Source organism: Cebidichthys violaceus, unplaced genomic scaffold, assembly GCF_023349555.1.
Source record: "Cebidichthys violaceus isolate CVI_PGR_0920_01 unplaced genomic scaffold, fCebVio1.0.p SCAF_4, whole genome shotgun sequence".
Lineage (NCBI taxonomy): Eukaryota > Metazoa > Chordata > Actinopteri > Perciformes > Stichaeidae > Cebidichthys > Cebidichthys violaceus.
The window spans coordinates 14,426,927-14,450,505 of record NW_027176594.1 but is presented as its reverse complement, the minus strand read 5'-3'; the positions used below and the strand labels follow the sequence as shown (position 1 = coordinate 14,450,505).

The window sequence follows — 23,579 nt, the reverse complement described above, 5'->3', positions numbered from 1 at the left end:
AGCCACTCTATAAGCTGCTGAAGGCAAAGGCAGAGCGGTTGTGGGGGCCGCACGGCGTACGTACGGCACTCCACTCTCTTCAAGCTGCCCTAGCCACCACCCCGTACTCATCTTCTACAACGTTTCCAAGCCTATTGTAGTGTCAGCAGATGCCAGAAGCTACAGCCCAGGAGGCATCCTGCTCCAGCAGCATGGGGACAAAGGGAAGGCCTACTGCCTACTGTTTGAGGCGTCTGAGCGACGCAGGCAGAGACAAGGTCCGCCCAAATCGAAAAAAGAGTGCCTGGCCAGTGTGTGGGCCAGTGAAAGGTTTGATAAAAAACAGTTTGGGCTTGAGCTAAATAGCTTAGTCGTAAGAAAGAGTCATGTTGTCATTCCTGCAGCTATGAGAGAGATGATCTTAGGGAGGACGCACCAGGGTCTACTTCAAAATCTGCCAATGACTACTAGAAGTTGGGCAGTGGCTAGGTTGAAAGCTACATACGCACGCTGCGGCATCCCTGACGTGTTAGTGAGGAATAATGGGCCCCAGCTAACTTCAGCAGACATGAGGGTGTTTAGTAGGGACTAACTTTCTCTGTGTGATGGCGAGCCCACACTACCCTAGCAATGGGCATGCAGAGATGGCAGTCCAGATAGCAAAAGGGATACTAAGACAAGAAGGCTTTCCTCCTCTCTCTGATGACATGCAGAGTCATACCCTCCTCTTCTGCTGGAGCCAGTCCAGCTGAACTGCTGATGGGTGGGAAACTCAGAGCTACCTTGCCCACATTGCAGGAAAATCTGAAACGAACTGGCCCAACGAAGATAAAATAAAAAAGGCTTAAAGGCCAAATCTGAGCGGGGGCACAACTGCAACCGCAGACATTGAGCAAGGATTTTACCCCCACTGAGCCCAGGGGACACTGTGCCTGCAAAGAAAGAGAGGCCAAAAACAGAAGGGTACATGAGGGAGGGGGGTGTTCATGGAGGATAGAGGTGGAAGTGTTGATGGGTGTGATATGCATGCCCTAGTCTGTGTCCACAATTACATGTACACTTTAAACAATTTCACCGTAAATTAACAGTAACTTACTGGCAGCAGGGACGCCAGTAATTTACAGTTTTTTACGGTGCACTAGGATGATCGTAGGATAACTGGGTTTTACCGTGATTTTACGGTATATGCCAGAATGTTACCGTGTATTTACAAGGGGTAATACAACCCAATACTTTTGCATTTAATTCCAAATAAATAATAGAATGACAATAGACATTCAATACATAATTGTTGCAGTTTAATACATGGTCTCAAGACAAACCATAAAGGGATATTTGTATTACATCACAAAACTCACAGTGCACTGCATGTTTAGAAGAAAACAAATAAAGTAATACAATTGTTTATGACCAGCTTAACTAAACTCATTAGCATCAACAGTGTAACATTGAATGAAAATAGCATTAAGAACAGTGTAATAGAACTGCATTACAGTCTAGCTTGTTAACAAGTCTTATACACAGTTATAATTTGAACTGCATGAACTCACACATGAATGAAAACAATAAAGAGAGAGAACACCTTGAAAGATGACTTGACTGCAGCGTCTGGCTGGTATCCTCAATCTCTGATGACGAGTGACTGTAAAACAAATTAGAAACACAATGTTTTGAACTTCTGGAAAGTTCTATGACATCCAGGATAACACACACTTAAAAGAAGCTTTGGGTGCAACTATGGGTTCACATGTGCCTCACACATGTTAACATATCAGTGCAAGTCTTTACAAAAAGCTAATACAACAATACCATACAGTATTTAAATCAACAGACTCTCCTATGTGATGAGCTGATTACGTTAGGTGAAGTAATGAAGCTAAGACAATGGACTAAAAACAATACTAAAATGAGTTTGATCTGGTTTTAATGTTGCTCCTGGGATAACACACAGGTAACGTTACCGTTAGCGTTGCCTCAACTGTTCATCGTCTTGAACACACGTCGGCCATTTCTGGTCCCCTCTCCATTTTGATAATTGTCCCGTTTGCGGTCCTACAGTCGGTTCAATAAGAACACATGTAAACACAAGTTAGGTTACTAACGTTACATCTCAATACTGTAATTGGTAATTAACTTTATTTATGTTAACTTAACTTGCTATGCTGTTAGCTAGCTAACCTTTCTAAGGCTACTTGAGCTCGAGCTAGCTAACGTTACAGAGCTAACGTTAGCTCCGCCAAGATTAGCAAACAGACCAAGTGAAACATTATCTGATTTTAGCAGTTCAATAATCATAAAGACAAAACAATACTGACAAACTTTGAATTTAGGATAATAAGCATAAGTTACCTCAACGCCTCAGTTGATCTCCTCATGGCTGTGTTCAGATGGATGAACTGAAGCTGTTGTGTCCAAAGTCACGTTCACGAGCAGTCGGTCACGTCTTGTCACTCAAAAAGGACTTTTAGGCAATAAACAGTTTGAATGATAAATATATTCTGTCATCATACAGACACATTAACCTACAATAGACAGTACGATGTAGATGGATTGTGATTCACTGAACTTGTATAAAGATGCATATATCCACCGCTTCACAAAAAATACTGTATCGTGCTGTTAAATTACGGTAGTCTGCTGTTATTGTTAATTGATGGCATTAACTGTTATTTTATGGCATTAACTGTTAATTTACATGCAAGGGATGAACATTTAACTGTATGTTACGGTTATTATGAAATACTGTAAGATACCGTTGAAAATCTACCGTAAATTTACATCAATTCGTTACAGTATACGATATGAGTTTCGTTGGTTTAACATTGTTTGTTACAATAATGAGGATTGTATTCATAAAAGAAATTGATGTAATAACAACAAATCAAGAAAGAACTATCAACATCAGCAGTAATCTCACAGTAATGTCTTGAATCTTACTGTGGAGCTGCAGAACACTGTATGTTCGTCCTTCAACGGTGTACTTAGAGTAGAGAATAAGGCAGTCAGGGCAGCATGGTGTTCAGCAGGAACGCAGAGCCAGTGAAAGGTTGCATTAGTGATACAAGCAGTGCAAGGTCAGTCACATATGTTTGTACTGCATGCTTTAATCAATACCACTCACCTGTAGAGAGTGCTGTTTTCCACGGCCATCTTAGGTGTGACAGAGAAGCAGGTGTCCAACCTTTCAGAAGCCAAAGACATTTTTAAAAAGTGAAATCACACTGAAATATTTAAAAAATTTGGTAAAGAATGTCACACTACGCAAAATAATACAAGTTAAATTGACTGATTAATATTGATCCCAATTGGATGGGGATGTTTGTGCCTTCTGCTACATACGTCCACTTGCCTGAAGCTGAGAAAGACATATAAGATGACAAACGTCATTTAAAAAAAAAACGTTTTACTTTCCTTAAAAAACAGAAATGACCCAGCATGCAGAAAACAAGATTGTGGGAGATAAGTGACGAGCAAGATGAGAGAGTGTCTTACCTGCTGTCCTCTGTTGATTTCAATAGATTGGTCCAGACTCTCACAGCTGCTCACAGGAGTAGACTGTCAGACAGACAGAAGACTGAGCGCAGCAGACAAACATCATCGCGACTCGCCTCATCTCACAAAGAGCCAGAAGACTGTGTGTCTTTGCGTATTGCACAGATCGTAGCTTGGAGCTTTAAACGTCTGCTACACTAAAACTGGTGCATTGGAGCTCAGAGGCCCCTTTCCACCTAAGAGCTATTTACACATGTGTTGGTTAGAATCTGGTTGAAGGGTGGATAAAGGGAAATATTTTTACGTCTCCATACTGCGCTTAAACCCAAGACAAATAAGATAGATAAATAGATAGTAACTTTATTGATCACGCAAGGGGAAATTATTTTGTTGCAGCAGCAATAGGTTACATGTAAGAACAGGTAAAAATAACAGGGTAAAAACCTTAATATAATATAAAAAATGCACATGTCAATACACAATATATACAATTATAATAACAGAGTAAAGATATTAGATAAAGAATGCACACTATATACAATGAAATAGAATAATAGAATAATATTAAATAATAACAAAAACTGGGAAATTAGACCACCACCTAGGGGGTGCCATATACCACTAAATTGACAGCATGGTGTTTAAAGAGCTGAATAGTCACAGTATGGAACTCCTTCAACTCTTTGGTTTCTCCTTTGAGTTGGTTTTATTTTGCCATGAGCAGTTGGTTTCAGGTTACCAATCTGGTGCTATAGCAACCCTTAACTGGCACAGCTTTGTAGCAGTCTAGACATTTCTTCAGAGCCGCGACTGAGCAACTATGGACTGAACAAGAAATGAAAGTTCCTCATAGAAACTGTGACTATCTACAATGGAACGTGTCTGTGAAGAAACCATATTGACACCATTTTAATGAGATTTACACAGCAAAGTTACCATAGAACCTGGGAAGGGTCAGTTATGAGTAAGCTAACTGTTCATGTACTGTTGGACTAACTGTTGATGATGTTGTGTATTTTACATATTTTTTACTTCCGTGGACTCTGCGTGTTTACAACCCTGATTAATCTAATGTGACCTTTGGACGGACATAGCATATCTAAGTTTAACAGTAAAGAGGAACATTGAATGAAGTTCTACCGGGTTCCAAGCTTGCTTATCTGTTGGAGCACAGAGAGAAAAGAGGTGGGGCTTAGGAAACGTTGAGTTTGAGTAATCTTATTGTGTATTTGTTGGGCTAACTGTTGATGTTATGTATTTGACTTCATTTTTTTTTTACTTTTGTGGACTGCATGTTTACTACACTGATTACTGTGTTGAACTTTCTGGGGACTTAATGTAGAATTTTCACTGGTGTTTATTGCATTCGAGAGCTTAGTCTTTGCTTTCTAAAGTGCAGTTTCCTTGTTAATCTACTAATTGTATTGTATTCTAGAACCAAGTGTTGCTGCTCGCTCACTTTATTTGTTTGTTTTGTTTTCTTATATCTTCTTGAGGGGCATTTGTGAAATACACAAAGAAGAAAAAGTATATTAATATAATATAACAAGAAAACAATGCAGTTCCATTTTTTTTTATTGTTTATGTAAATCAGGGAACAAAATTCCAAACTTTCTCATAACAAAATGACAAATCAGTTCACAAACATATCAAAAAAAGCATCCAGGAGTTTTGCAACTCGATGTCCCATCTTAGCCTCCAACAAAGAGTTGAGAGCGCTGATCCCCTCTGAGGGCGAGATGTTGTCTGGGCAGATTTCTGTTTTCATACACATTGAAAATGAGACAAAACAGCTCTGCACGGCATCATGGAGGCACAGTGTGAGATAAATAGTTTTAGTAATCCTCACCGTAGTCCGTGTCCATCATTATGGGCGACGGCATGCGGAGACATTCTGCTTGCGTCCTGAACATCTCCACAACAGCAGGTGAGACGCTCTGTCTCCTGCCTGGAAATAAAGATGTCAGAGTTGAATTGGAATAATAATATTCATGTCAATGCAGGGTTTTGGGACTGATAAGCAAATTACTGCTTACTAAAAAGCAGAAGGCTGGTGAAAGTATCTTTGCCAGAGACAACGTCTTCATAGACAACCAGACAGTCGGAGCAGTCAGTCGGCAGGTACACTTCCTTGAGGTAGAACGGTTGCTCTGTGAAAAACACACACACACACACACACACACACACACACACACACACACACACACACCCACAGGGAATAATGTGAGTGTTTTCAATCCAGGTTTCCACTCCTAACGCATCTCTCTAATACATTGTGGCTCTTCTGCGCTCACCGATCAACAGCGTGCTGTTTTCAAAGGTCACGTTGTATGTTATGCTGGAACATTCACCATATCTGTGAAGGAAAATGTAAAACATTATACCATGATAGACTCTTTAGTAAGCCAGAATCAGAACCACAACTGTTTATTGCCAGGTACGTTACACATACAAGGAATTTGTAAGGAACACTGCAATACTTTAAGACATCATTTAAAAATAGAAAATTTACAATAAGATATGGTCAACAAACAAACAACAGCATGTTAAAACAAGCATAATATTAAAGTGTCATCTGTATATTAATAGAGAAAAGATGTGCAAGGGTATGTCACTGTAAGAAATTGTCCTGGGGATGTAGTGTCTGTATGGATGTTCCCCATTTGAGGGTGCTGCTGATGTCTGTGCCAAGAGATTTGAATGTGTGAATGGATATGGCACTATGTAGTGCAAATAGTGTATATCTTATTAATAAGATGCATTATAAAAACATTATAAAGTTCCTCTAAAACCACGTAGCCTTCGGCGCCGTGCTGCGACAGTGTGGGTGGGGACTTACATCCTCTGAGTCTGGATGAGATTGAGGACGTTGCTCTGGGCGGTCGTAGTGATGTCCAGCCAGACGCTGGTCATCAGGTGGCCCAGGGAGCGGCTTCCTGGGAGGTCAGAGCTCCCCCCGATGTACAGCCACCTGCCCAGCATCTGAAGCACACGCAGATACAGAGTACACACGTCAACGTTTCCAAACCCGCAGGGGCCGGGACCTCCTGTGGGCTCGTGGGAGATTTCTGAGACGCATAGTTTGATATACTAAATTAGATATGTTTTAATTATTATATCAATTGGAGTTCCCTCCATGCTCGAATCACCAAATGATGAAATATTAAAATTTGGTAAAGCTTTGTTTTACAGGTCTGAATCATTTCCTAATAAATTACAAGACATTTTCTCAAAAGAACTATATCATTTTTGTTGTAATTATATAGGGAAATACCATTCCCAATAATAATAATAATAATAAAGGAATATTATTATTTTAAAAACATACATTTTTGTCTTTATAATTTGCACTATATTACATAGTAATTTCTAGGAAACACCCTAGGAAAGTAATGGGAAATGAAGGACCTTTTAGCATTTGGCCAACTTTTCATTTCTGGGGCCCAGAAATCTGTGGAATCTAAAAACAAGTTCATGGTCCAATAAAGAGACAGCATGGTGCAAGTACAGCAAGGACAGAGGAGTCGAAACATGGCAGGTTCCTGCCGTTCACTGTCACATTGACTTTGCAAAGGCAAAGTCTTGTGAGCTTTCAACAGCTGTAAGCTTTTATCGCCTGTGGTTAAACTGTTAGAAACAGCAACAGCCTTAGACACACCGAAATAGTGTATACAGATGTTTCGGTCATGCATTGTAACAGGATTCATCAGCATTGAAATACACCTGATGAAAACCAAAGATGTTATTTTTATTGCCGAGTTGGAATTAAACCGAGATAGAAGGTAAAGCAGAAGTGCACTCACGTCTTCATTGCTGACAGTTATGGGTTTCACCAGACCGTCACAGCTGCTCAGAGGAGCAGAGAGTCCCACTGAGAGCAGACTCAGCACCACAACGGCAGCAACGCACTTCTTCATCCTCTCGATGTCTTTCTCTCCTTTCTGTGCCTTTGTGCTCAGCTTTTCTTTTGTCTTCAGGTGAGTCTCTTCTCTGCCTGCCACAGGCCTTATAACAACAGTGGCTGCATCTCACCAGCGTACATTGACTTTTCTATGATGTCAGCAAAGCAAACAGCCCAGGCGGGGGGGTCTTTGACCTGTTAAAGGAACTCACTGAATCTTGATCCGAGCACATGTAACAGTAGAGGCTGTTACGCACAGCATGTGTGCTAATTTAAGTAAACAAAAATGTTTCTCGCACTTTGATTTTCAGATAATTTACTGTAGTAAAAGTAGCAAAACCACAAAAATACTCCCTTCGAAATAAAGGCCCTCCAGTCTCGTGATTCCTTTCCGTTTCCTAACACACCTGCACAGACTTCGGTTTACTTTTAATTCACATGTGTGTGTATATTTAGGTGTAAGCGTGTCTTTATACACAATGCACTGTCAGTGAATGTCGTGGCAAACAGCCTATATCTTTTGTAAAAATGTTTTGTTGCGCAAACAAAAGTACTCATGTTGCACAATGAGTACTTATGCAACGGTTATATTTTAAATTCTGGAAAAAAAAAAAGAAAAACTGTAAATTTGTAGTTTTAAAATAGTACTGGCAATTAAATATTTATTAGGAAAAATAGAACAGTAATACAGTAATCTCTTTACAAGTTAAATAATGAACTTCTCATATTTCATAAAAGTGTGTGGATGAAATCTCAACAGCTACTGAGTCTGAATGACAAATGAGCTAGTCATTTGATGGAAAGGAGAAAAACAATCTTCCAGACCCGAGATCAAACAATAACACTATGAGCCAGGATTGTAGAAATACTGGGGTCACAAGTCCAAATCCCCCTCCCCAGAAAAAACATTTTTCCAAACAAATGTTGAAAAGTTCACTTGAAATTTGTCCTCACTTGCTGCTAACCTCCGCAGTGCTCTGATGAAATGTACACACACACCCCACCCACCCACCCACCCACCCCCACCCACGTGTTTTTGGTTACTCACCAAAAACACGTTCCTTTGAAGTCAAATTCAAAGAGAAATGATGATAATGCATTTCATGGTGGGATTATGTTCGAGATCTTTTCCAGACTTCACTCACTGCTCAGGTAGACGTTACTTCATTATGGCTTTACATAGCAAATAGTTGTAAATAGTTGTTTTTGCTGAGGAATCATTGGACTATTTATTAAAAAAAGTCACAAAAAGTCACAAAAAGAAGTCTTATCAAAAGTGTTTTTTTTTATTGAACTCAACAAACTGACTCTATAGATGTCTTCATACAGAACGAGAACAAACAAATGAAAAAGAGCTGAATCTGCTGATCATTGGGACTATACAGTGAAATCTCTGAGCATGACCTAACGGTTACAGCAGTGCTCTGAGAGGAGGGCCGGGGAGAAACGAGGGGGGGGGGGACAGACGGCTTGTCTGATGTCAGCTATTAATGGAAAGATGGATGGAGTAAACAGGACGACCACCCTTCTTTACCACCTCCTCTGCTCCATCCGTTCTCCGCTCGAGGTGATGTGGGGATGAACGGCAGCAGGATGGGGACAACAGTGATTGATGGAGAGGGGAGTGACAGGACGCATCGATCGCTCTGCCACTTTCTGGTTTTGTTGGTCTGTGCTCATCTTCCCCCTTTCCGTCTTTCTCATCTTGGTGGGAGACACGGAGGGACAGACGGAGACCCAGAGACAGACGGGGAGAGGACAAAACGGGGGCTGGCGATCGCTACTCCATGGCCTCCTGGTTCTCTTGGTCTGCGCTGATCTCCTCGCTGGCCTCTTTGCCCTCCTTGCTCCTCTTGCTCTTCTTGTGTTTGTGCCTCCGGTGGCTGTCGCCCTCCTCGCTGTCGTGCCTCCGCCTGCTACTGCTGCTAATTGAAAGAGAAGGACAAAAGTGTGGAAAGGGCAGAGGAGATGAGGAGGGGGGAGAGGAAAGGGCAGGGAGGGAAGACGATAGGGGGAAGGGAGATAAAAGGTTAGGTAGGAGAGAGGGAGACATGGAGACAAGAAGATCAATGGGTGAAAGAACAAAAAGGTGAAGTGAAATGGAGACGAGAGCGGGGTTAGGAAAATAACAGAGACAAAGGTTGGGACAACCAAAATACAGGAAGATAGTTTGTCAAATGACCATTATACCACTTAGTTGCTGTCGTGAACGGGTAACTTTGATATTTTTCAACCTGGACCCTATTTTCCCCATGTTGGACGATAAAAAAGTTGGGCAGGAAAGGACTCTACAGAGAAATAATAAAACATTTGCCTTTACATGTGCTTGATCCGGTCGGTCTGTTCACTAGGAGAAGCCTCCTTCTGAAATCTTGCATCGCATCTGCATTGTCGAAATCAGCTGAATATTCAGCCACGACACTGAAAACACTGAGCTACACAACACCGAAACTCCTCTCTGCAACTCTCTCTCATGTTGTCACATGACACAAACAGACCGTTTTGGATCAAGCAGAAGGTTCAGCTTTTTTTATTATTATTTCTCTGTTTTTGTGATAATATGGCAGTGGCAAAACATTATATTACAGCCTGTTTATGGGAAGTCGCCTGCAGCATTTTCCCTCAAAACTGGACCAATTTCAGAAATTGCTGTCCCCCTTAGTGGTAAAATAGGGTCCAAGTTGAAATACACTAAGCTTGTCAATTTTTCCCTTCTCACTCTTTTTCAAAGTCCTTAATTTAAGAGGTAGACTAAAGCAGCTTCTCATTTCAGCCAGTAAAAACAAGAAATAAGGAGCCTGCTGTTGTACCTGAAGCTGGCAGATGTTATAAGTTGTAGATAGCCAAGCTAACCGTATCTCTATGAGTTAGTTTCCAGCTGATTTGTTTCAAAACAAGAATATTATTATTATATTATTAAGGCTGTAGATAGTACACTTTATGGCTACGTATGTGATGTCATGCTAAAAGACACGGTAATAAAGAAAAAGCGTTGCGGTGGAGAGATAGTATGAGAATATAATATCAATATAACCCTGTTCAGCCACTTAGGCCACAAGCGTGTTCATATTTTCAAATCATATATTCTCACTTCTAACACTTTAATAATCAATGTAGGGATGGGTGTAGCGAACTGTTTTCTATCGGAGAGGTTTTGTGTGTGTTTGCGTACCTGCGAGAGGACTTGTGGCGTCCCTCCTCCTTCTCTCGGTGCCGTCTCTCTCTGTGTCTTTCCTCCTTCTCTCGGCTCGACCGCTCACGATGGCGCTCCACATAACCACGCTCCTGGTACTCGCGGTAGCGAAACCGCTCCTCATCGCTGCGGAAAGAACAAGAGCTTTCACTTTACTGTGTCATGTTTGCACGCGTACCAAAACAAGCCTGTACCATGATAAAAACAAGGCTTTTTAATGACACAATAAATGAATATTCACGAGTATCTATGAGTGCGTCCCTCTCACCTGGTGTAGCTCATAGCTGAAGGGCTGTGCTCCCTCTCTCTCTCCCGCTCATGTGTCCTCTCTCTGGGCCTCTCTCTCTCCTTCTCTCTCTTGTCGTCTCGACGGGGGTAGTAGTCCCAGGGTTTAGAGTTGTCCAACATGGGGGGCCAGGTGAGAGGCCCGCCTCCAGGCATGGGCGGAGGATATGCGCCTGACAAAGTTCAGAGGAGGGTCCCCAAAGACAGTTAGTACTTTGTGGTCAAATGTTTCCTGGAAATGAGGCTTTGTTCAAATCCAGTTAGCAATCTGTGATAAACATTGATAATGCACATGAAACAATTTAAAAAATACATGTTTCCAAAAACACTAAAGCCAATGATATGAATAGCTAGGCATGCATATTTGATATCCTTGTTTGCGCTGTTTTAAAACACATTGCAGTAGTTATTTTTCATACATATCACAACGGATATCCTATTAAAAAAAACTTTCTGACATGTGTTGTGCTGCTGAGGTTAGAAAACCTGGTTGCATTGTAAGGCTTCCTACCTTGAGGGAATGGGTAGGGAGGGACAGGGCGGCCATCATAGCCTCCAGGGTGGCCACTGTGGGAAGAGAAGAACGTTACAACTCATTATGGAACATACCGATCTAGAAGAAATTAATTCATCAATTGGCTATGTAGACTGAAAACAGATGTTAACTGTGCACTTTTCCCTGATCAATGTTTGTATGGTGAACTGTTCAACAAGCTAAGGCGCTGGACAAGTGTTCATGTTAGATTATATGGAGAGTTTAGCAGGAGAGCTAATGTGGTTGTTGTGTAGCCGGATGCTGTCTGGCTGTAAGCTGTGACTGTCTGCTCGCCATGTAATGATGACAATTCTGCTTTAAAATTAAAAGGTCAGATTGATTGAAGAACATTTTTATGGAGATGAACACTTTATAAAGAAATAGGTCCCCAGAATTTTTAGTAAGGCGCAGAATAAAAGTACTTCTTTTCCTAAAAAAATATGATTGTGAATTAATCATTTTAAAAATGTTGACGGGTCCAAAAATGAATGTTTTCTTTATCTCAGTGGAAGATATGTGATGCTTTGTTTCCCACTTCTAACAAAAACCACGAGCCAATACGTTGTATCTCTGTGTCAAGTTGCCAGTTAGCGTGGAAAAAAAACAAACAGGTAAATGGGCGAGTTTGATGGTGAGCAGCCAACTCCATTCCAAACATTACCGATCCCGAATGCTCAGCCACAACAGGAGGCTGCCTCTGCCAAGCCTGGCCTCACTGACCCTGTCGTCTGACTGCAAGTGACAGCTGACGTCAGCACGTATTAGCTATCTTAGCTTAATTGTCAGAACAAAAATAACCCATAAAATGAGAATTTGGCGTATTTAAACAAACCCCAACAACAACTACCCAACAGTTACCTGTCCATAGTGGGAATGATGGCAGGAGGGGGGCCGCTAGGTGGAGGGGGGAAACCAGGAGGAGGAACAGTGATGGGCAACCCTACGAGAGAGAGAACGAGAATGAACACATCGAAAACAATAAAACAGAACAAATGCAGGGTAAGATGGGATGGCTGCTTAAAATCCCACAAAGAGACCAGCTGAGACAGAATAAGATGATGATAAACTTACTGGGTGGGGGGATGAGTGGGGGTGCAGCGTTGACGTTGGGTGGAGGAGGGAGGAACGGAGGTGGGGGGATGTTTGGAGGTATGGGTCCAGGAGGGAAGAAGGGGGGAATCTTGGCTGGAGTCGGCTCGGCATCCGACTGCTCGGCGATCACCTGCACAACAAATGACAGGATCACACACACACACACACACACACACACACACACACGTGACTTCTTTCAACTTGAACTCCAGTTTAGTAGAACAAAAGAAACAAAGTGTCCGTGTTGCTTCTGTGTACCTGGATATTGTTGCCTTCTAGATTGTGTCTGCGTCGCCCTTCAACCCTGCTGATGGTGGCCGTCCCTCCACCGATCACATCTATAGTACCGCTCGTCTTCCTGGGAAAAGGATATGAAAAAATGAAAATCAAGGCACTGGGCATATGCCTCGTCTACTTCTACAATATGCAATCAGCAATGCACATAATCTAAATACCTAATTCACACCAAAGTCTTCAACAATGCGGCCCTAAATCATTTCCGCAGACTGCACAGTTTGACAAACGTATGATGACAACACTAGATGTATTTTACTTTTTAGGTTTGGTCAGGGATTTCACTTCAGCATCTCAGATCTATTTAATACTTCCATTCGTAACCCCGAAGAAGACATTTAATTACTCCATAAAATGATGATATTCTAGTGACTTTCTCTAAAGCTAACTTTTAGCTTATCACACATGCACATCACCCACCCCAGAAGAAAGTATCTTCTGGGGTTTGAACATCAACACGTTTCCCATGAGGCACATCAAACCTTGCAGGGACACTGCCGTGCTAACTTACGTATAATAGGACATGTCCTGAGGAGGCGGACCAGGCCACTGAGGAGGAGAGATCCTACCATTTTGAAACAAAGGACAGAGGTAAAGATTAGATCACACATTACTCACTCGTTTAAATCGTATTATGGATTAAACAATGAGAAAAACGTGATGGAAATGTATGTATTATCAATATTTTAAGGTCCCCGCATTGCTCCACACAGACTGTTGTCATCTGCCGCCATGTTTAATCTCTCCAGCCTCAGTAGACAGTTGAGTCACATGCTTCATGTTCATCGTGATTTATCTTTTATCAATATACCAACCTTTTATACCTCAGCCAAGCGTAAAACATTTTTAAATCAGGTTTTTTAATACTGAACTAGAAAATATTCATAAAACAGGTGGCTGGAAACCCTTTTAGTGGAATATTAGCAGATATGTTAACAAGTGATGCTAAAAGCACAGTGTTACCTGGTGAGCTGACTGACAGCGGGCTTGTACAGGCTGATCGGAGATGTGAAGTCTGGCTTTGACGTGTGAACAGGCAAACTGGACATGTCCTTGTCATTCCCTGTCCTGCCTTGCTGAACCTAAGAAAGAGCCAACAATACGCTTGTTAATATATTTCATGTGTTAATCAAAGTAGATTCTCTTCACAACATTGTAGAAATGGAGGTGATGAACATGTTTAAAATGAAACTCTCATGTTTACTTTTGTTAATGTTCATCTGCCCTACAACAAAGAGGGTGAAGCATTTCTTATAATGTAAAGTTTCCAGATTAAACCACACAGGAAACTGCTTTGATTCCAACTAACTGATTAGAGGGAGAGGCTTCTGAAGAAAACAGAAGTTTGAGGGAAATCTAGAGGGCGTTGACAAAAAGAAGAGTAAGAAAAAAGGACAGAGGAAGCACTGGGCTCTCACAGTGATCTTGCTCGCCACCGAGCCGACAGTAGAGACCTCCAGGCCCATGCGCAGTCTCTTCTGTTTTTCACAATAAGCCTTCCATGTGTCTTCATTGAAGCCATAGTTAAAGTAGTCTGAAAGATCCGCTCCTACACACACACAAAAAAAAAAAAACTTGTGAAATACTGTACATGCTAGGCATGACATGTCATCTGGCCCGGGTCTCTGGGCGCCTGTACATCACCAAACATCCTGAAAGTGCTCATACCTGAGGTGCCTAAAGAAATACATATTTTTACTGTTTTTTTTTCCCCACACACACACACACACACACACACACACACACACACACACACACACACACACACACACACACACACACACACACACACACACACACACACACACACACACACACACACACACACACACACACCTGGCTTTCTCCAGGGTTTCTCTTCAAAGGACTCCACTTCCGTCTCCAGCACTGGAACCCCGTTAATGTTACCAGGAGCATCCAGATCCACTCCCTTCATCTTGGAGGCTACGGAAAATAATGAACATCATAACATGTTGACTGGACAGGAACATTTAGTTCAAACTCTTTACCACTCTCCGTGTATGATATCCATGTTTTCTGTGTTTTGAAAATAGTGCAGAAAATAATAAGCAGTTTTGGGGTTGTTTTTTTTTTTTTTAGGTCAAAACAGAAAGTGGTTCAAGAATAGTGAGCAATACCTTGTCCATACGGTCTGGAGCCTGTTGTCTTTATGTTGAGATTGACAGGTGGAGCTCCATAAGTTCTGGGAGGACAAAAAATAATATTATATTATAAATTATAAATAATTTTATATATATATATATATATATATATATATATATATAAACTCATGTCAAAGTACCAACAGGCTTATGAAGCACAATCAGAGTGTTGGCTTTCTGCTGGTCACGGACCAATGTCAACGGGTTAACAGTGTTCTCAGACCATTTCGGAAAATTATCGGAAAAACACTTATTAAATGTGGAGAAAGAAGTATCTTAATCAAACCTAGAGTATATCTACGTAAAGCTTCTTTAATTTGTGGGAATCCCTTCGATTGCGCATTTTTATTTTCATCTATAGAAATCTATCAAAAACACAGAACTCTGAAACACTGCTCTTCATTTTGACATCAGAACTATATTTGAAATGTAAAAAAAGAGACTAAGAGCTTAGCTTTATGAGTAGGAAGAAACAAAAAAAGCATCTGGTTCTCTTTGTTTACGGCGAACATTAAAATATCGAGTTTGTTTAAAGTAGCCAGGGGCCGTTTAAATCAACCGTGAAACACCACACTTTGACTGAACACCTACGTGTACTGTGGCGCTCCAGTTTTTATGTCCCCAATGGTGACGCGGACATCGTCGTCGTCGTCATCACTGTCGCTGTCGCTGTCAACATCCTCACCTGCACCTTCGCCCTCGCCTTCACCCTCAACTTCGCCTGTTGCCTGACAGAGCAGGGGGGGGAGACATGAGCATTTCTCAGAGGGACAGAAAACAACTGAGAGCAATGAGCACTGGGCCCTGTTCCACAAAGCAGGTTTAACAAACTGAGTTGACCAACCCTGAGATGGAAAAACTCTTGAGTTGTATTTTGAGTTGAGGGTGACTTGACTGTGATTTGAATGTGAGAAAAAAACAAAAAACACTTTTCATGGAAATATCTGACAACCCATTAAAGCAACTTTAGGTAATCCTGAGTAACAAACTAATACCCAACCAGGATTTGCAAACTAAACTAGAGTCTGAGATACTAACAGACAGTAAACCTCCGCTAATTAATGCGCTGCGATACGTGCTTTTGTACTGACATGAATGTGGAACTAAACCCACGTGTCTGTCTCTGTAAGAGGGAGGAGACAAAGATAAACTCAGAGTTTGTTGAGGATGTGGTGTTAAGTTACCTCTCTTTTTGGAACTGAAAACCCTGAGTTTACCTCATCTCTGGGTTAACTAACTATTTTCACTAAACCTGCTCTCTGAAACAGGGACCTGGGAGGTAAGTAAGCACACAAACAAAACAGAAAACAAGCGCGGAACACTTTGCAACACATACTGTGACTATGTGCATGCACACCACGGCTACCTACCTCAGAGGCCACTCCATTCCCTGTAGCGTGCGCTGCAGCATCCTCTATTGAAGCATCAGCAGGTGCACTGTAGATAAAATGAAATGTTACTTTTTTTTCAAGCAGAGTCGGCGTGTTCTCTAACTTTACAATCATGATGCAAACGAAGCAGAGGATTTAAAAGGTCCTATTCCATATAAAACAATGACTTAATCCAGGAATTTGTATATAGTTATGTTTCCCGTGCTGTTATGAATATTTATTTTTCAAAATGAAGTATTTGTAGCTTTATATACACAACAGTATTTTGTACAAGATGATGAGTCAACAGTCAGTCCATCAGTTCATATTTCTTGTGAAACTTCAGAAGGCAAACGTATGAATGTGTATACCTCTGGAAGTGTATACTAGTGCTGGGCGGTACACCGGTTCATCCGGAAATATCATATTTCCCATATGATGTTAATTTTTCATACACTGTCATATAGGGTGCATAGCCGAAACAACTGCTGTAACTATTCAACAGGCAGCAAAATATAATGTTTGTGTGTGAGCAATGCAGTGGGAGCTAACTCTAGTTGTGTTTTGAGAGGGACCCCTAAGTTATGGTTATAAGACAACAATTAATAACCCACAACTAACTCTCTTTAACAGGAAAACACCACGGCACACAACAGTTTGTGACACATAAACAATTTGTAGCACTAATAATTGTACATTTATAAAAGTACACCGCCGAACGGCATGCTGGGTACAGCTCGCTAGCTAGCCCGTTAGCCCACTTTTCTACAACAGTGTAGGTCAGTTTATAATGTTTATACAACTATCTTAAAATTGTAAAACTTTTAAGTTCTGTTTTCAGTACGTTGCAAAAATTGTTTACATTCTGCAACTGTGTCATACATTCCTTCATATATTGTAACATCTTGTGGGGCCAAGCAAACCCTCTAGTAATCAAAGCTTTATACATGATGACATTAAAATGTTTTTATATTGTATGTACTCCTGACAGTAGAGTAAGCCACTATAAACCTATATAAAAAATAAGATAAGAATCTTAAAAAATACCGTGATACAAATTTTTGGTCATACCGCCCAGCACTAGTGTACACCCCTGGATGTAAACAGGTGTCTTTTGAGTTTTTAAATCACTTGCACAAAGCCACGGTGTTTAAGGGTGACCACATACCTGACTGCAGCATTCAGTTTGGCTTCTTCGTCCTCATCTTTGCTCTCAGACTCATCTGAAACAAAAAAAATAATACTTCTTTTAACCACAACTAGCTCTAGAGCTCCATTCATTAGCTTCTCCTGTTCTACACATAGACACAACCCAACCGAGACCGACATTAGTATTTAGCACATTTCCAGTTTCAATACACAACCTGAACATGTGACAGATAGACATATATAATCACTTTCTTTCTCAAATCATACAGCTGCAAAAGGCCGGGAGAAGCAAACAGGCGCTGCTAGCTTAGCTTACATGCTAACTGTTATATTCTCAAACTAGCTGACAGTGTTATTGGTTAGCAGTTCATTAACAGAGCGACACACACTCTCTGTCTCTCTCTTTCAGTCAAGACGAGCTGTGTTTGCGGACAGCATGGTATTTTCTTTACCTCCGTACAGCCATTCCTCCTCCTCATCTCCAGCGCTGGCATCAGTGGTGGTCGTTTTGTCCGCTTCCTCCGCAGACATGTTGAGCTAACACGGAGTACTATGAGCTAACCAACAGCAGCGTCACTAAAAAACAATATTCAACAAAAGCTTTTCAATGCAGAAATGCACGTACAGTTAATCCCTTCTGCGGGGAAACGCGGTTATGGGCACAAATTATGCCTTCATTAGATTCATCTTCAACCGAGTTGAACGAGTGAATGATGTGAACCCGGAAGAGGTTGTTGCCGTCCCGCTAAGGTGAACGTGTCGGTGTAGAAAACACAGCGCCCCCAGGCGGCTGAGACAGGTGGTGCTTATATGTCTATTTTCCACACAATACATACACAAATAAATCAATTGTGTGCTTCTTTTATTGGGGGGGGGGATTTTATTGTAGCGACGAAATATAAGATCTCTCTCACAAGAAATTTTAACCGCTTCAACTGTGAAATGCACTACATGGCCAAAATGTATGAGGGCACCCAAACATCACACCCATATGTAATTATTAACAATTTAATTCCAAAACCATGAGCTCTCAATTGCTTCAACACAAGTCTCTACTCTTCTGGAAAAGACACAGGTGTCATTAATAACAATAACACTATCAAGGCCTCGCTTGTATTCCAAGTGTCCCAGCGAGAATGACAAGGAGACATCATTTAAAATACCTGGATCCTGAAATCAAAGCAGCTAAATGGAATTCAGCCATCATTAAGTTCATTATTTATGCCTTTGCTATTCCTACTGTGACATGTCAAAACCTTTAGAAGAAGAGTTCACAAGAAAAAAAAGATGAAACACACTAAACAGTAGTACAAAAAGCAGTATACTTAGTGCTCACATGGTGCAAACCCTTGGTGAAAGCGTACACACGGAGACATAGTGGTTGGTGGTGGTTGTGGTGATGCAGACTGTCAGTAGGGGCCCACATCTCATTATTGCTCCAGGACCCCTAAGTGGATTCATCTGGCCATGGCCACCAGAGTGGGATCGGGCGCTGATGTCGGGCTATGTTAACACTTGCGGTGCACTCACATTCATCCCAAAGTTGTTGAATGAGGTCGAGGTCTGTGTCGGCCATTCAAGTTCTTCCACATTCAAATTGGGAAATCTATGTCTTCGTGGACTCACTCACAACAGGAAAGGGATCTAAAACAGAGATGGAAGCACACTTTTGTCTAAAACATCATATATGGATGTCACAATCTATAAACAGCAAAAATAAGACAATGGTATGTGCGCCGTTGTCTCCACATACTTTTTGTCTTTATAGTGTAGAAATATGCAATTATATGACATTGTAAAATATAACACAGAGAGTCGGAGAAGTGCAGCTGTGAGTGAGAAGCTGCAGAGTTTAATCGCCGGACTGCCAAGGAAATGAACATTAAGGCACTCCACCCTGCTTCAGTGGCCGGCATTAAGACTGTGGTCGTTGGCTTTACTGAACAGCAACAGGGTGCAATAATCTATATACTGTAATTCTATAACTATAGCTGTGCAGATTTGAAGCAGGGCGTTGCTGGAGAAGAGAAAATATCCTCCATGTATGATTAGATTATTTATATACTCTTACTGTAACACACCTATTAAGCAGAGACAGAGAGTGATAAATAAAGCAAGAGATAATAAATGAAAATGTCCAATAATGAAATAATGCAAGTCAACTTAAAAACATATATATAGCTGTAGTTTTTAAAAGACAATACAGTGTGGCTTGTGAGGGAATGCACGGTGACCTTTGGTCGCAAATCCAGACGTAGGAGCTGCCTCTCCCGACCTAAGTGTGCACACTTTGCATGTCTCGGCTTAGTGGGTCTCAGAGCTTGGAGCCAATCCATTTAATGCTTTACGAGAGCTTAATTTCTCTGAAAAGCACTGAATGTACTGACTTTCTCTGACTATTTTTTGCACAAAAACCCCACACATTCCACCCATCTTGCATGAGGTTTAAACGGATGGCAGTTTTATTTTGCTGTTACCCACAGAGAGAGCCAAACTGCATCCCCCTTTTTCTACGTTTATAAAAAACCAAGCAGCAGCTGCAGTGCTCATCACCAGCAAACAGATTGCTGTTGTGGTTCTGTTCGCCCCCGTTAATGCAAAGAGGATTGTTAATGCATTTATGGCCTTTTAAGTGGAGGCCACTTTTGCATTGTCAGTAAACGACAAGGAAATCTGTGGAATCTCTCACTCTCTCTCTTTTTCTCCGCCACTCAAGCTATTATCACTTCTTTACAGTGGTGATTATAATCCACACAAATTCGATGGACCTGATGCTGAAATTACAGCGGTAAAGAAACATGCACATATGCATGGATGTAGGAGCGGGCATGCACGACATGCACACACAGTGGTAATTTTATATTTGTGAGTACATCGATTTTTTTCATATCATGAGTACTGTATCACATCATACATTTGAGCTTTTGTGTGGATCCCTGTATGTTCACAGCACACACATACACACACACACACACACACACACATAGTCAGACAGTAGAGAGAGAGCGAGGGGGGTGGGGGGTGCGCCAATGGTCTCTCAGTTAAACTAATCATAGACATTGCATTTATTTCATTCACTCCGTCTCCCCTGACCTCATCTTACTACTCTCTGTATTTTATCCCATCTGCTTTCACATCATCACAGTCCCTCCCCCTTTTTGTCTCCACCTCTCCTCCTTCATTTAATTTTTTTTTTTACCTCAATCTCTCTTTTTAATTGTCCCGCTCTTCCTCCTCAATCCCGTGTACTCAAATGTTTCAAATTAGCTTAAAGTAGCAATCCTTAAGATTTCAGTCCTGGTTGATTTAGAATTTCTTTTTGAGTGAAATCAATGAAACTATGTTTATCAGCCGTGAGTCTTGGCCTGCATCCGGAATTCCACACTTGCATGCTTTTTTTCAGAATTGTGTGCATAGTTCCTTTATTTGTGTATATACAATGGAGAACTGCATTTTTCCAGGAATGTCGCCACAGACACCCTGAAACTAAATATGTCAATACTTTCATCAGTGGGCCAAATGGCTCAATCCCCATTGTGTTACCTTCTTCAGAAATAAACATTTATTTAAATGAAAATATTCCAGATTGCCACTTTAACTGGCATGCCCATAATTGTCAATAGCTTTTTTGGTAAAGCATCTTGTACGAGGTTTCAATTGTAAGTGTGATAATTTAGACAACACACCGTACTGGTGAAAAAAGTATCCCCACACTTCGAGATTTCGATTTCATCAAATAAAAGGAGGGATTTAGTGTTCCTTTACGGGTACAGAAACATTCACACATCTTCAACAAAATAAATAATTTAGAAACCCATCGGGTTATTTGAAAAATGTAATTGAATCATCTAAGCTCAAAGTCAAAGTTTTGGAAATATATTGTTATAACACTCTACAACCACATCACCATAAAGTACACTGCCATGAAAAAAACATGTCGTTGAAGAATATTAAAAGAATATGAAAGGCTATTCCATTGATGTGTGACGCTGACAGGTGTCTCTATTATTTTGTCCACCCCATTCATGTCAGTGAAGGGTAGACTAAATAACAGAAACCCCTCTCTGTATAATGAACAACAGTATTTTACTCCTCCATCCTCTTGCACCCTGTTTGCCTCTATTTCCCCATTCTCCTTTCCCCTTCACCCTTTGTATCCTTCCGCCTCTCTCTGCTCCCTCCCTCCCTCCCTCTCTCCTTACGGTGGATTAGGCCCTCTTACAGCCTAGTCGATGCTAATCAGGTTTATCCAGACAGAGGGCGATCATTGGACTATCAGTAATTACACGTGCCGATATTAGCTTACTCAGATATGTGCCCTGGCACATTTTCAATCCATATCATCTCTTTGGATCTAACATGTGGTCATCACAACAATGTGACGCCAAACACGGCAGCTTAACAGCGCAGTTACGACTCTTTTGTTTTGCAACACAAAGATCCATCTGTCGTAAAAATAAATGTTTGTTTCAAAAGATAAGGCCTCAGAATATGAGATAATTGTTACAAATGTGATTCCAGAAACTGTTATTTGTAGACCGATGTGCAATTAAGATTTTAGCAAAACAACAATTTACACAACTAACAATCTCCCCTTATAATAATGTTTAAAGCAATAGTTCTGGGAATCATGCTCATTTGGTTTCTGCAGCGATTTAGATGAGAAGACTGATGCCACTCTCAGGTCTGTACAGTAAATATGAAGCTACAGCCAGTTAGCTTAGCACAAAGACTGGAAACGGGGGGGAAACAGCTAGCCTGGCTCTTTCCAAAGGTAACACAATCCACCTTCCAGCCTTGCTAAAGCTCACTAATAAGCAACTATTTCTTGGCTCTGAGCAGTTGCCAGGCAACCAGTGAAGACTCCAGGATGTTACTGTGTTTGGCCGTGAAATGGTCCAGCCCCAAAATTATCTTTTTAAAAAAAAAATGTATTGTACTTTGGTTTTTGTGCAGATTACAAAATTAGACAGATATGACAGTTGTATCTCTCTTCTGTTTAACTCTAACAGATAGCAGAAAAGCAACTCTTCCTTTAAGGTTATAAGACTCAATCAGATAGAATTACATCAAAGTAAAACTAAGGCCTGACATTGTTTTTCTGAGGAAATGGTCTTTATCTTTTTTATTTTTTTGACCTACCTCTTAGTCCGATCTGTTCCACGGGTCATAATTGATATCTGAAACACCACAATTGAACCATGGATGGACACTTAACAACCACACAGAGTGGGTCAAAAAGAAAAAAATTCCACTGCACTGACTGTGTTAAAGGAGAGGGAAGACAAATGGACACAGATATCAGGTTTGTAATGCCCAGTCAGCAGACAGAGAACAGCATTGGATTGCATCAGAAAAAAAAAGCTTATGCTGAGCCATTGGCCAATCATTGGGAGGAGAACAGATAAAGATGAGGTATTCTTTAAGTTTAAACGTGTGTCCAAGTCTGTGTGTGCGTTTTCCTGTCTGTCTCCTGTGGTTTTGTGGAAACAGCCAAAGAAAGTGTATACGTATGGGATTGCCTGAGGGTGTGAAGATCCATTTGTAGGTGATTGAGTTAGGATGTGTATGTCTGTGTGTGTGTGTGTGCGTCACTAAAAATGGGGGGAGAGGGTAGAAAGGGGAAGGTGAAAGAGAATAAGAGAGAGGGAACAAGGAGAGAGAGAGAGAGAAAGGAATGTTTTTTCATTACGTAATCTAATCTAAGTGGCTATTTTTCTTGTACAAAAACCTCCGTTGCCCTCTATGAGGCCGCTGTCCTCATCTGTCTAAAAGCACTAAGTGAGTCATGCTGTGGGTCCACACACACACACACACACACACACACACACACACACACACACACACCGAGTCACAGTGAGTCAGCCAAGATCTGCCATAGACGCTCACCTCAATGATGAATAATGTAATAGGGAAAGGCATAGTCTAAACTGCTCACATGACATGTGAACTCGGTGGACAGCAGACATATGGATGATCCTGACGGACTCACACGTGAGCAAACACAGTGACACCTTTCACAGGGGGCAGCTGGCGGACAGGTGGATTGTACTTTGACACCTTGAGGTGCAGGTTTCCTTTGTCTGCGTGCAGGAAATTCAACAGAAGATTCGTTGCTGAAGTCAAT

At 41.2% G+C, this 23,579-nt stretch overlaps 2 protein-coding genes and 1 long non-coding RNA gene across 3 annotated transcripts; all 3 read right to left on the bottom strand.

Moving 5' to 3' along the window:
- Positions 1-1,349: 1,349 nt before the first annotated feature.
- LOC137884818 (uncharacterized) lies at positions 1,350-2,373 on the bottom strand. Its single transcript, XR_011104772.1, has 3 exons — positions 2,329-2,373; positions 1,941-2,031; positions 1,350-1,621 (listed from the first exon to the last, which is right to left on the bottom strand). It is a non-coding gene; the product is annotated as an uncharacterized lncRNA (long non-coding RNA).
- A 2,655-nt stretch (positions 2,374-5,028) lies between these two features.
- LOC137885044 (uncharacterized) lies at positions 5,029-7,500 on the bottom strand. The gene is made up of 6 exons (XM_068727177.1): positions 7,275-7,500; positions 6,311-6,453; positions 5,766-5,827; positions 5,508-5,621; positions 5,321-5,419; positions 5,029-5,229 (listed from the first exon to the last, which is right to left on the bottom strand). The coding sequence occupies exons 1-6, from the start codon at positions 7,386-7,388 to the stop codon at positions 5,105-5,107; spliced, it is 657 nt and encodes a 218-aa protein (XP_068583278.1). The 5' UTR covers positions 7,389-7,500; the 3' UTR covers positions 5,029-5,104.
- A 1,137-nt stretch (positions 7,501-8,637) lies between these two features.
- fip1l1b (FIP1 like 1b (S. cerevisiae)) lies at positions 8,638-18,182 on the bottom strand. Its single transcript, XM_068727233.1, has 16 exons — positions 17,905-18,182; positions 17,472-17,526; positions 16,304-16,370; positions 15,525-15,661; positions 14,910-14,974; positions 14,608-14,715; positions 14,190-14,320; positions 13,735-13,853; positions 13,283-13,336; positions 12,736-12,835; positions 12,457-12,607; positions 12,244-12,325; positions 11,362-11,417; positions 10,834-11,023; positions 10,545-10,691; positions 8,638-9,294 (listed from the first exon to the last, which is right to left on the bottom strand). The coding sequence occupies exons 1-16, from the start codon at positions 17,981-17,983 to the stop codon at positions 9,153-9,155; spliced, it is 1,683 nt and encodes a 560-aa protein (XP_068583334.1). The 5' UTR covers positions 17,984-18,182; the 3' UTR covers positions 8,638-9,152.
- Positions 18,183-23,579: the final 5,397 nt, after the last annotated feature.

Excerpts from the sequence above, each read along its gene's own strand:
- fip1l1b (XM_068727233.1), bottom strand. The coding sequence starts at position 17,983 with ATGTCTGCGGAGGAAGCGGACAAAACGACCACCACTGATGCCAGCGCT. Across the intron at positions 14,716-14,909 it reads CTCCAGACCGTATGGACAAG|CCTCCAAGATGAAGGGAGTG; the intron begins GTATTGCTCACT and ends TATTTTCCGTAG. Across the intron at positions 9,295-10,544 it reads CGCCACAAGTCCTCTCGCAG|CAGTAGCAGGCGGAGGCACG; the intron begins GTACGCAAACAC and ends TTCAATTAGCAG.
- LOC137885044 (XM_068727177.1), bottom strand. The coding sequence starts at position 7,388 with ATGAAGAAGTGCGTTGCTGCCGTTGTGGTGCTGAGTCTGCTCTCAGTG. Across the intron at positions 6,454-7,274 it reads TAACTGTCAGCAATGAAGAC|ATGCTGGGCAGGTGGCTGTA; the intron begins GTGAGTGCACTT and ends CGTGTGCTTCAG. Across the intron at positions 5,420-5,507 it reads CACCAGCCTTCTGCTTTTTA|GCAGGAGACAGAGCGTCTCA; the intron begins GTAAGCAGTAAT and ends CTTTATTTCCAG.